At 41.6% G+C, this 16,255-nt stretch overlaps 1 protein-coding gene across 15 annotated transcripts in view; it reads left to right on the forward strand.

Moving 5' to 3' along the window:
- ABLIM1 (actin binding LIM protein 1) overlaps positions 1-9,272 on the forward strand; it is a 315,440-nt gene extending 306,168 nt beyond the window's left edge. For all 15 annotated transcript variants that reach the window (XM_075072521.1, XM_075072518.1, XM_075072526.1 and 12 more), the window contains 3 exons: positions 798-862; positions 1,159-1,219; positions 7,492-9,272. In XM_075072521.1, coding sequence (XP_074928622.1) covers positions 798-862; positions 1,159-1,219; positions 7,492-7,529 — 164 coding nt within the window. In that variant the 3' untranslated portion in view covers positions 7,530-9,272. The remainder of the gene's footprint in view (positions 1-797; positions 863-1,158; positions 1,220-7,491) is intronic.
- The last annotated feature ends 6,983 nt before the right edge of the window (positions 9,273-16,255 follow it).

The following is a 16,255-nucleotide window of genomic DNA, read 5'->3' on the forward strand; positions in this document are numbered from 1 at the left end:
GCACATGTATGACCACCTGCTTAAAATTGAAAGCCAAAGAAATGCCTTTGTGCCACTGCACTTTCTGGCATCAGCCGAGATGTTAAGCAGAAGCACCATGATACCGCAGGAGAGCCTGTTTCCTTGCTATTTTAGATGAAACTAGGAATACTGGAACCTGTAGCCTGGTCATGCAAAATTTCCTAACACAGTTGGGATAAGCTTTGGAGCTAGATGCTTAGCCAAGCCAAAGACCCCAACTGGTTGAGTTTCAACTATTGCTACTCATTTGAATCCTGCTCCCAATGAAGTCATGTGGTTGGGTACATATTTGGGACTTAGCCATGTTTACAATGTTTGCTTTCCAAAGTCAGTGCTGTTTCTCAAACTTCATTGCACCACAACCCCCTTCTGATAACAAAAATTACTACATGGCCCTGGGAAGGGGGACTGAAGCCCAAGCCCCAGTGCCCCGGGCAGGTGGGCCAAAGCAAGAGCACTGCCACCCTGGGGTGGGGTGCAAAGCTGAAGCTTGAGGGCTTCAGCCCCCAGTGGGGAGGCTGCAATCTGAGTCCCACCAGTGAGGGCTGAAACCCTTGGGCTTTGGCTGCAGCCCTAGGCGGTGGAGCTCGGACTTTGGCTTCAGCCCCAGGCCCCAGCAAGTCGCATGAGCCCTGGTGACCCCATTAAAACAGGGTCACAACCCATTTTGGGGTCTCAATCCACAGTTTGAGAACTACTTCCCCAAATGTTCTGACTGAGTTTCCAGTGGATTTTTGGTGTTTTTATTAAAAGACTTTTCTCTCGTCCCCATTCAGCCTCCCAAGCCTCGGCCTCCAAAACCTCCTCCCTCCCTGGCTATGGAAGAAATGGACTGCACAGGGTAAGATGGCAGCAGTGTGAAGAAGCAGAAGGTGGAGTTAATGTGCAGTCTGGGTATTTATTTCCCTGTCAGTCCCATCAGGTCTCTAAATTGGAGCAATCTTTTAAAACTAACATCAGTAGAACAAAAGCCACCTGCTACCAAGAGCCTTCTGTCTCCTACTGACTAGATTCTGCTAGAAATGTGTACCGTGCAGCAAGACCTGAGAGCTGAAGGCCTTTGTATGAGAAGTATCTGCACACTCATGCATATGTGAACTGTGCATTTATATGTCTGTGTTTTCCTTCCCGTTACAGCCGGTGTCTACAGACTTTGGTCAGTACAATAGTTATGGGGATGTGAGCGGTGATGTTCGAGGTAAGGCTGAGATGTTTTTTTGTTTTGTTTTTCTTGTTTTGCGTTGGCCCCTGAGTGAACTGTGACACTCACTTAGGTTTCTGCAGTTCCTTTTTAAGGCAGCAAATGTGGTCGGTCTCCGGTCTGCATCTCAGTTTTTACCCAGTCCGGTAAACTCCAGAGTTAACTTAAAATGTGCAGACATTTGTCAACATTTTTTTTTCCAAACCACATTATGAGGTAGATTCTCATTTACAGCAAGGATCTGTTCCAGCAGTGCAAAGGGGTCTCAGTGCAAAGGAGAATCAAACCATATGTATTTATTCAGGGATTGCAGTGAGTTCTGTTTTGCTGTATTATGGAGCTGCAAATGATACACCATGGTCTGGAATCATGAGCCACAAGGTTAGGAACTAGGGAGCGCTAAATTCTAATCCCAGGTCTGCCGCTGGCTTGCTGCATGACTTTGGGCCAGACATGTAACCTGCCTGTGCCCCAGTCTCCTCATCAGTAAAATGTGTTGATGATCAATATTTACAAAGTTCTTTGAACACATCAAGCCCTAGACTCATGCTCCCTATTATTGTGGTTTCTGTTGTGAGAAATGTACCAGGTAAAAATGACAAGGTGCTGTTACAAAACACTTCCTGATTTGCTGCTCAGAGGTGTGGGCTCCGTTTCTTAGTTGACAAATGAATCTGGGACTGGAGTGGACAACATGTCCATGTCTCAGGTTCATTCTGAAAGCTTAGGCACGTGAGTCTGGTTCCCATATCGGCTATGCTAGTGTAAATCAGGAGTAACTCCGCTGGCTACAATGTGTACAAGTGCTGAGAGTGAGAATGGAATAGGGCCCTTTGTATACATCACTTGCCATGACTGCAGTTTATCACAAGTTGCATTGATTATGGCACACAGGTGCCACCGCATGAATTGATGCAAGATATCACAGGGGAGCTAATCATGTCCAAAACAAGAGAAACACTTGTCCTTTTAAAACATTTTTTTAACTTAACCCTTTGAGGGCCAGCCTAGTCGCTTTGGAGGTCGTGCTGCCAGTGACAGTGCTCCATAAACTGGCAGCCTCCAGGAGAACCACAGGGCAGTGGCAACATGACATGCCTCTTCTTGGAGTAGCCTTTTGGGGCCATGAAGAGAGTCCCCCGTAGGCCTTTCCAGCCAGGGAACATTGTTGTAGTATAGGGAAGGAGAAGGGAAGGTGTCCTTCATTCAGCTTTTCAGTTATGAATCAGACTCTATCTGTACTTTAACCATTGTTTTACATGCTCATTTACAGTTAGTTTTAAACAAGGTTTGTGTTCCCACAAATCGCGTTTACTACACGGTTAGTAATGGTGACTGCTAACCATGTGTCACCCAAGGCGGTGGGCTTGGCTGGCTCATCAGTGTCTCAGGAGATAACAATATTATTCTCTGCTCATACGGGTCCCACAACCATGCTGGTGTATCTAGACTGGCCAGACTTTCTTCCTCCCTACTCTTCAGTAGAACACTTCAGAATGCATTGTCCCATATGCTGCTGGTACTGGTCTGGGTACCTCTCCATCCAGAACTCAGAGGTGCTATGATTTTTCCATAATGCAGACACGGTTAGATACTGATGTGGGTGTTGATGCTCAGTCAAGGTTGACACATGGTTGCATTGGGCAAAAAGCTCATGTGTGTTCACAGCTCAACCTGCTTGTAACAGGTCAGATGTGGATATCATGACCTGGCTACAAAAACATGGCTGAAGATTTCTCCCATTTTCTGAAAGGTCTTAATGTTGGGATATCCCAGGTCCTAGTGCCAGTGAAGTTAACTGCTTATCTGACAAGTGAAGAACCTCTTGGGATAACCTTCAGTGCATTCAAGCAGAAATGATGGTCCCATGTGTGTGGTCCAGGACTGCAGAGGTTCTAGAGGGAAGGATCCCAACCATTTGTGTTCACAAATGTAGCATTTAGGAGTCTCAGTGAGCTATCTTAGACCTGCAAAGTATGTCAGGTATTTCATAGCACTTCATAGCCTTGTAAAATGTCAGGAGATGGATGAACCAGTCAGTTGATGGAAAAGCCTACAGGATGAAAATCAAACCAGCTTCTCTGGGCCTCATCTGTATTAAACAGTGCAGAGTCTCCACTTGTTTTCTTCTCTGACTTGTGTTGTAACTTGTTGTACATATCAGAACAGGAACAACTGGTACTTTTTAATATCAGCAGTTCTAATGAATATGGAGACAGACAGTCCTCCTTAGTACTAAAAAGTTAAACAGCAAATTCTGCATGTGCTAAAGGCTTTAGGGATCGTTCAGATGTATGTTCTATGTATCAATAAGCATGTACTGCTCCAACCATGATTATATAGTATTTCTCAAGATGGATCTAGGCAGGGATGGACAACTGGTCTGGTACATCTGAGTTAGTTTCCTGAAAGCTCTCCTATTCCCTATGACATTTTCTTCACTGCTCCTAGAATGCGGTTTATGTTGGATATTCAGCTCTCCTCTGCAGGTGAAGGGACACTGCCCAATGTCCAGCATAATAGCATGCAGCAGAGTAGCTAAGTCCTGCATGTGTGTTTTGTACCCCATACACAGAGAATATGAACTTATTTTCTGTAAATGTCATGTTAGGGGAGTGGACATCTGGCTAAGGTTAGTTAGGATTTCTGGGTTCTGTTCCCAGCTCTGCCATCATCTTGTTGTGCAACTTTGGACTTTCATTGGGAGGTCCTGTAGCCCTCTTTGACAATCTCACCTTCGATCCTGTCCGTACTGTAAAATCCATAGAGTCAGCTAAAACAATTTATCAGATTCTTTTTTTTTTTTAAATACCTTTTCAAACAGTCTGAAGATTTCCACAGAAAATGTTTGTATCGTTTGAAATGTTGCAATTTTTGACTCAGTGAAAGTTTTCCAATTGAATCGAGTGGATTTGGAATAAGCTTTTTGTGAGGTTTCCCCCCGGCTCATCTACAGTAAGACTCTGTGGCTCAGGGACGGTTAGAAAATCCCATGAAAGACAGACAAGTCCATACTCTTTGCTCAGTGAGGCATAGCAGTACTGCAGTGCTGATAGGAGTGCCACGTTTGCTGATGTGGTGGGAGTTCAATGCACTTGCAGAAACTAATATTTTGATGGTGATTTATTTTAAATAATAATTCGCACGTTTGTACTTATGAACATCACTTGAATTGACCCACAAGAAATATATTTCTACCAGCTGTGCCCTAGTGTTTATATTTGTTACCATAATGACTTAGGACTTGCACAGGAAGAGTGTACTGATTTGATTAAGGCTGTTGATTAATCGAAGTTAACTCATGCGATTAACTAAAAAAAAATTAGTCGCGATTAAAAAAGTGTGATTAATCACACTTTTAATGGCACTGTTAAACAATAGAATACCAATTGAAATGTATTAAATATTTTTGGATATTTTTCTACATTTTTAAGTATAATGATTTCAGTTACAACATAGATTACATAGTGTACAGTGCTCATTTTATATTATTTTTATTATAAATATTCGTGCTGTAAAAATGATAAAGATAGTATTTTTTAATTTACCTCATACAAGTACTGAAGTGCAATATCTTTATCGTGAAAGTGCAACTTACAAATGCAGATTTTTTTTTTGTTACATAACTGCACTCAAAAAACCAAAACCATCTAAAACTTTACAGCCTACAAGTCCATTCAGTCCTACTTCTTGTTCAGCTAATCACTAAGACAAACAAGTGTGTTTACATTTATGGGACATAATGCTTCCTGCTTCTTATTTACAGTGTCACCTGAAAGTGAGAACAGGCATTCACATGGCACTTTTGTAGCCGACATTGCAAAGTATTTATGTACCAGATATACATATGCCCCTTCATACTTCAGCTACCATTCCAGAGGACATGCTTGTAGCCGACATTGCAAAGTATTTATGTACCAGATATTCATATCCCCTTCAACTTCAGACTCCATTCCAGAGGACATGCTCCAAGCTAATGAAAGCTCATTAAAATAAGTGTTAATTAAGTTTGTGATTGAACCCTTGGGAGAGAATGTATGTCCCCTGCCCTGTTTTACCTGCATTCTGCCCATATATTTCATGTTATGCAGTCTCAGATGATGATCCAGCACATGTGTTTCATTCTAAGAACACTTTCACTTTGACAAAATGCCAAGAAGGAACCAATGAGCGATTTCTAAAGATAGTTACAGCACTCAGCCCAAGGTTAGAATCTGAAGTGCCTTCCAAATCTGAGAGGATGAGCGTGGAGCATGCTTCAGAAGTCTTAAAGAGCAACACTCTGATATGAGCTAAATATGAGTCAACAGTGTGATACTGTTGCAAAAAAAGCAAATGTGATTCTGGATGCATTAACAGCGTGTGTTGTAAACACAGACACGAAGTCATTCTTCCACTCTACTCTGCGCTGGTTAGGCTTCAACTGGATGATGTGTCCAGTTCTGAGCACCACATTTCAAGAAAGATGTGGAGAAATTGGAGAGGGTCCAGAGAAGAGCAGCAAGAATGATTAAAGGTCTTGAACATGACCTATGAAGGAAGGCTGAAAGAATTGGGTTTATTTAGTTTGGAGAAGAGAAGACTGAGAGGGACATGATAGCAGTTTTCAGGTATCTAAAAGGGTCCATCAGGAGGAGGGAGAAAACTTGTTCACCCTAGCTCTAATGATAGAACAAGAACAATGGGCTTAAACTGCAGCAAGGGAGATTTAGGTTGGACATCAGGAAAAAGTTCCTGTCAGGGTAGTTAAACACTGGAATAAATTGCCTAGGGAGGTTATGGAATCTCCATCTCTGGAGATATTTAAGAGTGGGTTAGATAAATGTCTATCAGGGATGATCTACACAATATTTGGTCCTGCCGTGAGGGCAGGGGACTGGACTCGATGACCTCTCGAGGTCCTTTCTAGTCCTAGAGTCTATGAATCTATGATGCAGAAACTACAGAACTGAACCACCAAAAAAGAAAATCAACCTTCTGCTGGTGGCATTAGACTCAGATGATGAAAATGAATATGCATCAGTTCACACTGCTTTGGATCATTGTCGAGCAGAACCTGTCATCCGCATGGATGCATGTCTTCTGGAAGGGTGGTTGAAGTATGAAGGGACATATAAATCTTAAGCGCATCTGGCATGTAAATGTCTTGCGACGCCAGCTACAACAGTGCCATGAGAATGACTGTTCTCACTTTCAGGTAACACTGTAAACAAAAAGTGGGCAGCATTATCTCCTGTAAATGTTAATGAACTTGTTTGAGTGATTGGCTGAGCAAGAAGTAGGACTGAATGGATTTGTAGGCTCTAAAGTTTTACATTGTTTTATTTTTGAATGGAGTTTTTTTTGTACATAATTCTACATTTGTAAGTTCAACTTTCATGATAAAGAGATTCCACTACAGTACTTGTATTAGGTGAATTGAAAAATACTATTTGTGATATTATAATATAAAGTGAACACTGTACACTTTGTATTTTGTGTGGTAATTGAAATCAGTGTATTTTAAAAGTAGAAAACATCCAAAAATATTTAAATAAATGGCATTCTGTTACTCTTTAACAGTGCAATTAATCACAATTAGTTTTTTTTTAATTGCTTGATAGCCCTAGATTTAACTAATGTATAGGATGTTGCACTGATTTAACTAAGCCAATTTCTAAACCAGTGTCATTAAATTGGTACCGTTTTCTCATTTGGATAAGGCCTTAGATTCTAATTCCCTTCTTCCTTAAATCTTTCCCTTGACTTCAGTAGAAACTGGATCAGGCCTTTGTAAGGTGACCAGATGTCCCAATTTTATACGGACAATCCCAATTTTTGGGTGTTTTTCTTGTATAGGCAACTATTACCCCTCCATCCCATGCCCTGATTTTTCACATTTGCTGTCTGGTCACCCTAAGCCTTTGGATTCAAGTAAATCAAAAAATCTGATATATCCCCAACATCATCAGTACATCACATGAGTTACAACACTGTAGATTGAAGGAGACGCAGAGACTGTTACCTCTTTCATACTTAATTATAATATAAGCTGAGATGAGTTATTGGAGCTAATGCACCATTTTGTGAATTGATAGTAATTATCTTCTGATATCTCTGAGAAGCATCAATAGTATCAAAGTGGTGAATAGCAAGTTGATGTTTGCTGGAAGCTGCAAACTGATCTGATATTGCTTTCACTGAACAACTAAAATATTCTGTTTGGTGTTTGTGACCAATCCATGTTCTTCCGCATTCTAATGCTGACGAGATTTCCCTTTGCTTTTCAGATTTCCAGGTAGAGTACGGGTTTTCATCCATCAACTGACAGCAGAGATAAAAACATCCACTCTGTTATTCAAGTCTGAATTACTGCTACAGGGAAGGGTTTTTTTAAGACCTTTGTTTCAGTTTATCTGCATGTTTAAGCATAATCGACGATGTAGACGTGTATCAACAAGGGACAGGCACAGCTAAGACACTTCCTGGTACAGCCCCAGAACTGTATGGGTGAGGAGGCCCGCACGCCAGTTTTGTGACCTGCTTTGTAAAGCTAATTGATGTTGAAATGAAAATTATCTGTAGTGGTTCCTTCTTGGCATCTGAGCATGGGTGCTCTCTCCCCATGTCTGTCCCAACCAAAGCGTAGTCTAGACACATTCCTCTTCCTTCTGGGGCCCCCCATCTTCCATACTATGAGCCTCAAACTATCCCTTTTTGTCTGTGGCTCTGAACATGGAATTCACCCTCCAGCTGAGAAGGTTGGCCAGTGACCTCCTATGATGCTGTCGTCATAGATTTTCCAGCAGTAGATGCTCTTGCAAGTGCTAGCCCCTCCTCTCCAGATCCCCATGACAACTTTTTGCCATTGCCTATCTTAATAAATGTTCACAATAATATGTATTTGTACAGCACCTCGCACAGTGAAGCCCAAAAATGGTTCGCCAGTAGGCACTATTGCAATATAAATGCTAAATTATTATAATTTAAATACTTGGACAAGTTGATTATGTACCTTATCAAAGACGGATCTGCGGTGAGAGAATTACAAGATATATTTATGTCGTGCCATGCATTATGCTTAAAGTGTGGTTGTGCTATGAACAGTAACTATGTAGAAATGGCACCTCCTTAACCAAGAGATCCCTCTTGTGTGCATTCCCAGTAAAATCTGCCTATTGTGACAAAAATGAGTTGATACGACTTTTTCACCTGCTATCACTGTAGAGCCGATACACCTAGCAGAGTGTAAACTGGAGTCTATTCATGCTGGTACATGTTCAGCAGAATAGTTCATTAAATGCCTGATTTAACTCCCACTTGAGGTCGAAGAATCTCTTTCCATTGACTTCAGTGGGAGTTGCCCTAAAATTCAATCAGTTGTCCCTGTGCAAAAGGCATTAGGTTTTCCCAGGTGTCAATGAAGATAAAATGGAAAAGTAGGATGCACAGGTGTAACAGAGCTTTTGTAACAGGACCTGCAAAGCCTTTATTACTGATGATGTGTGAAATGGAAAAAACCGAGACTGACTGTCACATACAGGTAGAGTTTGCAGTTAGAAATGATACCATTTTACTTGTCAACTGAGCATATTGGATATAACTGAGTGCCGTTTGTTATGAGAAAAAAGACTTCTGTGGAATTTTATGGTGCCATTTTTGCAGTTACTTTTTCAGAGTAGAGCCACACTCTGATGCTATCCAAGTGGTTAAAAATGCCCTGTCACATTGTTGTGTGGGATCTGAGTTGAGGTTCCAAGCTGCAAGCCCACAGAGGAAGCCATTGAGACAGGAAAGGCATGGCCACTCTGTAGTAACCCCCTGGTTGATTGGGAGTGGTATGGATGCGTTCCACAGTGACCCATGTCCAGGCCTACTGAGCAGAGAGCAGATCAGAGCCTTGGAGGAAGATGGGATCCAGAGCTCACCTTAGAAAAGTAATAAGCAGGAGTTTTGACAGGGTTCCGTATGGTAAGATTAATTGTTAAGATCTGAGGAAAGTATAAGCATAAATTCACCTCTGTTTTCACCATGACATGAGTACCTTTACCCTGTGTGTGTCTGTGTAACCTGTGTGTCTGACGTATACCTGTATCCGATGCAGTCCCTCCCGGATGGTCATGTCCCCGGAATGAGAATGGACAGAGGAGTGTCTATGCCTAACATGTTGGAACCAAAGGCAAGTGCGGCTGTTACTCACTTTCCTTCAAGACAGTGAAGGTTTGACTATGTATTGCCGATGAGATACTCTAGGAAATGTCTTGGGTCCCTGTTGTTTCTCTTGACCTCATCCCAATCATTGCTCCTTATGTGCCAAATCTCTCCCTCTGTGCTGGCCCTCACCTCGCATGGGTGCGCCTCCTGTCTGCTCCAGGGGTGGGGCAAGAGCAGCCACAGTGTGCAGCCCCAAGGAGGGGTTCCAGGGGGCAACACCGAGAGGCTGAAAGTGCCTGAGTGATGCCAAATGCAGCTAATTCCCCATCCAGCTGTGAAGCTGCCACGTTCAAAGAGCCAAAACAGCAGGAACCCACAGTGCTTAAACCTGGATAGACACATAACTCGGGAACAGGCACGTTTAACTGCAGTGAGGCCGGGTTCGTTACAGAGCATTAGTGGAAAGAGAAGGGCTTAATTCTCACACTAGGGCCTCTTTATACCACTCCAGCTGTGGAAAGAGGCCTTAGTATAAATGAGCATCAGATCCTAAAAGTTAAATAAGGTTTGATACCCAAGTTGCTGGAGCAGCAAGAGAAGTCATTTATATACAGGTATTGTCCAACTTACCCAACTGTGTGTGCTGACTGTTAGTAAAACAAATGCAGTTATCAGCACAGCTGTTATGCCTCATCCGAAGCCTGTGGGTTATAGCAACACACCTTTCTAGGGGTGCACACTGACCCATAAGAAGAGATCATTCTCCTTTTTAAGAGATAATGTGAAGCTGCCTCGTACAGTGAACAGATGCATTTTCCCCACCTTTGCTTTCGAGCAAAACTCACTGCCTTTCTGAGATTCTCTCTCTTTCTGTTTAATTCCACTCCTATTTGAATGGAATAGTGAACCAAAAGGAAAGCATGAAAACATTATTTTCAAGAGTAGCTGAAACGCAATGGGAAGGGACTGCAGCAATGCATCCTTTCCTGTATAATAGTACTGCACCTGCCTTGACGGTACTGTATGTAACAAATTGGCACATCTACCTGTCCAGTTGGCAGGAATGTTCCTTAGGTGTACCTCCGCTTCCCACACAAACATTTAGACTGACGCGTGCTCACCAAAATCTGTCATTTCTCAGTATTAAAATGAAACCCTCATGTGACCCAGGGGCATTAATCCCCATGTGTATAGATTACACTCAGCTCTTATGGTCCTACAATATCTTGGATTTATGTGTAAAACATAGTGAAGGAAGTAAACAGAGGCATTGTTCTTGGTCATTACTGTTCATAGTTACAGGGAGAAGATAGTTACCAGCTAATGTGAAATGTGGCTTATGAGAAATGAATTGGGAGTTGGGAGGGAGTCTTAGTCCATTTCCTCGCCTGCAGATGGCACCATCCAAAATTAGCTATCACCTAAATTGGCACAAACTGAGATCCCAAGTTGGTAACCTCAGCAGAGAAGCCAAAGTCTTAAGCAGGCAAAGCGGCTGGAGCAGCACTGTAATCCACCTGGCCATTGAGCTGCCACCTCTACCAAATTTTACAGGATGGTCCCAGTTTTGAAGAGCTCGAGAAGTGAGACAGATGGTGGGAAGCTTGCGGTGCTGCTGCCCATACTGTACCTGTTCTAACAATGAATAACAGACTCACATCTCCAGGGCTGTCAGTCCAACTGCCTTCATCAGCCCTAGATTAACTTTTGAAAAGAGGGATTCTTAGGGTGTTTGTTGAGAAAGGGATGGTATCACCTGGGCATTACAGTTGTAAAGTATTACATTTGTCTAAAGGCATTTTGGGACTGAAACACCATGTTACTAGTGAGAGGGATTCAATCAGAGCTGTGTTTTATGTTGTATACATTTCTCTATTGCTCGTTAACCTGCTGAAAAACTATGGTTTTGCCAAAATCATAAGGGTTGATGTTTCTGCCTTTAGGGTGAGCAGCAATTTTTGGAGACAACATTGCTTTTTCTGCTTTTGAGCCAGCACCAGACATATTATAGAAGGCCCTAGCCTTGGCTTCATAAGTCTTGACCTAAATGAAATGTATATTTTAAAAATATGTTTATATATCTACCTTGGGGAATTCACCACACCTTAGGAGCCAGAATCAAGCAGGATCTTACTCCAATATAATGCCTGCTTTGAAGTATAACTCCTTACGGTCACCATTGCTGTTGATGGACCCAGGCAACATAGTTTTAAATAACTGTTTTATTCTTGCTTTGGGTGGCAAATTCTGACATTTTCCTAAGAGTAAAGTATATAGGAATTTTGCTGTAGTAAAAGTTTAGTTTGTGTTGACATTTAATAATGTAGGGGCAGATCCTCAGCTGGTATAAATTGGTATAGCCCAATTAACTTACCAACAGCAACCTAAATGAGCTGAGGCTTAGCTCAAAATATATGCTTATTGCCCAAAAAAAATGTGGGATGGGGAAATCAGTGAATTTCACGAAACTTCATCCAATAGAAACAAGGAGCGGGTACCACGAAAGGAGGTTAGAGTTTGTGTATTCTGAAACCAAGAATTATGAACTATGCTATGTAGTGAATTTTGAAATATAAAACATGATGATGACCTCAGACCTTTGAATTAAGCTTTCCCTGTGTTCACTGTGGTTATTTTATGACAAGTTACACTTTTTCATATAAAATTATGTATTGTAGTTATTTTAAGTGTTAAACAGAAACAATGTAACTCTTAAAGTATAAAGTAGAACTAATTGTACAATTCTGAGAATGTCAGACTCTAAGACATACTGGTTGTAAGATATGGTTAAGTACACATTATTTAAGTTATTAACTGCAATAAACTTAATGATATGTTCATTTATGGCTGAATCTTATTTATTATGCTTCTGAAAAATTTGTTGGGCTAGTTGGTGACAATGGAATGAACTTAGTGAAGCAGGACAACACAGAATTTTGTTACCAGGGCCAGTCTTAATTTCTAAAAACGTTAAGTGTATTTATAACATTGGCTGGCTGCGTAGCAGTTTCTATGAGAGGACTTGGTGGTCTCTGTCCTTTCCCCAGTGGGCAAATATCCACATCACTAAAACCACCACCACAGCTGGCAATAAAGCCAATCCAATTTGCACTGAATCCCATGGAAAAACTCACATTAACTTAAATAAGAGTTGAGTCAGGCCCTAATTGAGAAGCTTATGGGCATGCTCAGCAGAGAGGCCAAAGATGAAATGGACAATAGAAGGTGGGCCATTAGATTTTCCATTAGACATGGTCTCTCTAAGTTATGGCAAAGACACATAGGTATCTTGGCAAAGGGACACCTGCACTGTTGCTGTCTATGCTGTAGACGTTTAATAACTAAACAGAGGACTTCAGTTTCCAGGGCTATGAATCCAGCACTTTATTTTAGGCACCAAATTTTATTAATTCCTTTCTGTGGCATATCATTTTGATTGGATTAGATTGATTAGGGAATAGCTGACAGGAAAAGCTCCAAGGCTTTTTTCATTTTAAAACTGTGGCATTAAACCTGTCCAAACAAATGAAGAGCATGATTTTCCTTAGTTCCAAAAATTGATTAATGCAGAATATTTGACTATTCACTACAATGTTAATCAAACCGGAGAACCTCATAAAATGTTGTAGAGAAGATTTAACGGATGTATGCCATGTTAAAGAAGGGGAAGGCATGTAAGATAAATTCCTACTACAAAATCTTTTCCTGCAATCCATCCATGATGTCAAGTGATGCTCAAGGGTCATAAATAGATAGCTTAAGTTAAGTTTCTTTTACTCTGTAATGTGGTTAACAAATGGGAACTCAAACACCTGACAGAGGACCAATCAGGAAACGGATTTCGTCATGAGTCCGGAGGGAATCTGAAGTCTTGTCGCTGTCCCCTCTCTAGGATGAGAAGGTTCTTTACTTATTCTTCTAAGCTGTGTGTCACAATCATTGTAACACATGCTACCATGTAGAACTCGACAAGTTACATATGGGCTGTTAATGTTGTTGTTGGTTGATACTGGTACATGTGATGTAGCTTGCTGGAATGTCTCAAATTGGATTTACCTGTTTACTTGAATCGGAACTTGTTATTACTATTGTTTCTTATAACAATAGCCACTGGTCATTATCACTTGAGCGCTTGCTATTGAGATTTATTTCTTATGTGCTTGCTTTCTTCTTCTTTCAATATACGTTTTTTTTTACAGACTTGTTGATTGTTTCTCCTCCCTGGGTAGGCCTAATGGGGAGAACGGAAGGGAGGTGAATTCTCTTTGGTTATCTATGGAGGGTGCAACTCTGCCAGCACAGGGATGACTGAGTGGGGGGGTAGCGAGGAGATGCATTTCGTGGTGTTATTTGCGGATTTTTCTCTTGTGGAGATAGCGCGAGACTGCTGTTTGTATTGTGATGCTAATGAGATTGCCCAGTCATACTCCTCAGGCTTAGCCCAAGAGAGAAGCTTGGCGTGGGAGCAGAGGAGGCCGAAGGAAGTGGTTATTTCCCTTTGGGGTAAGACTTCATGGGCTTCTGAGTCTGGGGTCACCTCCAGGCAGGTTTGGGAGACCAGAGGGGGCTCAAAACCTGGAATTGTTTGGAAATGGTGGCAGCGAGATCAAATCTAAGCTGGTAATTGAGCTTGAGAAGGTTCATTGCTAGGCAACCCAGATTTCTGGACGCTAAAGGTCCAGATTTGGATAGATTGTCTTTAGGATGAGTCGTCATAGCGACGGGGAAGTTTGTAAGATTCAGAAGCCGTATGAGCATTTTATTTTTATTTTTTCTCGCTAATGGCTTGTAGCGAGAGAAGGGTTTGGTTTTAAAAGTAGCCGAGAGATTTTTTTTTTCTTCGCTGCTATTGGTGGCTTGCCATTTTAGCCAAGGAGCCATTAAGGCGACATTAAAGGGTCTTCTAGTTAGGACATAGCCTCCCATTGGGTGTCAGGCTACCCTGCAAACACACACATGGTAAATAAAAACGCGTTTACTACAGTTACTTGCATTGTCAAAGGAGTCTAGGAGAGAAGTTAAACAAAAGGAGTTGCTAGGCAGACTACCAGGAACAACAGAGAGCCAGCAGTTCAGACAACAAACCCAGAGGGCACCCACACACACAAGAAAACAGGAACATGACTACCAAAGATGCCCTAGTAAGCAGGAACGAGCGAGACTAGAGGCAGAGGAACAAATAAGACGCAGATCCAGACGAGACCTGGAAAAAACAAATCAAGAGATGGAGCTGAGAGAAAAGAAAAAGACGCTGCCTTACAAAAGAGAACACAGCCAAAGAGGAAGCTTACAAAAGAGACAATCCAGCCAAAGAGCAGCCCCCAAAAGAGAACAGGGAGACAAGATGGCAGCCTTCAATGAGAGATGAAAACAGAGGGATGACCTACAAAACAGGCCAACTAATCAATAACGGCTAAGCATCAGAACGCAGCCGAATCCCCACGGCTGCCACGATATCATAAGCCTCTCCCAAATCTGGACCTTAGCGTCCAAAATCTGGATGCCTAGGCATGAACCCTTCTAAGCTAAATTACCAGCTAGCTTTGATCTCGCTGCCACCATCCAAATTCCAGGTTTGGGCCCCTCGGTCGTCCCCAACCCCCCCTGGAGGGACCCCAGACTCGAGACTCAGATCTCACAACAAAGGGAAATAACCCACTTCCCTTCCCCCTCTCTCTCCCACCCAACTTCCTCTCGGGTCAACCTTGAGCGTACTGATGCAATCTCTTTACATCACAATACCAGAGAGCATGTCTCTCATTCCACAAAGAGACAACATATATCAATAAAACAGAAAGATCTATCTTTCCCCTCCCACCAATTCCCTGGTGCTGCCAGGCTACCACTCTGAATCTAATACCAAAGAGATTCCCTCGCCCTTTGTCCTTAACACCCCAGAGAGAAAAAACTCAAACAAGATCTAAAGAAGCTTTATAATAAAAAAAAAGAAGGGGAGAAACGAAAGAAAAGAAACCAAAATCTAAAATCTCTGTATAGATGACTAATACAGGCATTACTTATAAGGAAAAATACTGATAAAACACTCTGATTCAAAAACGTATATCCAATTTGAAACAATTTCCAGGCAAGCTACACACATGTAATACAACCAAAACAACAATAAAAGCCCTATATTGTTTATTCTACCTGTACTACAATTTGGCAACAGAAGATTAGAAGATAGAAAGATTCTACTTAGCTGAGAGACAGGACAAGACTCAGACCCAAAAATTCCTCCCTGACTTTAGTAAAAATCCAGTTTCTTTGGTCCTTTCTGGGTCAGGTGTTTAGTCCTCTTTGTAACCTTTACAGGTAAAGAGACATTAACCACTTAGGCTATACTAGTTATGACACAGGTCAAAACTCACAGACAAATCAACAAACAAACACTGAAAATAACATCTGATTAAATTTCCTCAACGCTAGGCCAATTGATAACTAACAAAGTTGTTAGAGATGCTACTTATTCTGATTGTACTGTCAGGCTGTGGTGGTGAAGTACAAAACTTAGTTCTTTTCCTTAGAATTGTGGCAAATGATTGGCAACCAGCCAAAACTTGTTCATGGAATCCACATATTTCTTTAAAATAACTCCACGGACAACTACCAAGTGGCAAAAATATTACTGACGATGCAGTTCTTGTGGCTGAAAACAAAGAGGGGCTATCCATTATATTATATTATCTCTTTTATGATGAAGTTTCGTGCGAGTGTGGCTAATATACGAACATCTCTGAAAATGGTGCTTGGCGTGTACTGACCTACAAAATGTGGTCAAATTGTTTTTAGCGAGGAGTAATTTAGTCAAGCCATGATGGCTTTCACTTTCCAGGCAACTTAAAGAAGCTGTTATAGCTTTTTATTCCTTCAAGACCATGGTTATGAGAATATGTATTTCTT

Source organism: Chelonoidis abingdonii, chromosome 15 (assembly GCF_003597395.2).
Source record: "Chelonoidis abingdonii isolate Lonesome George chromosome 15, CheloAbing_2.0, whole genome shotgun sequence".
In the NCBI taxonomy this organism is placed as follows: domain Eukaryota; kingdom Metazoa; phylum Chordata; order Testudines; family Testudinidae; genus Chelonoidis; species Chelonoidis abingdonii.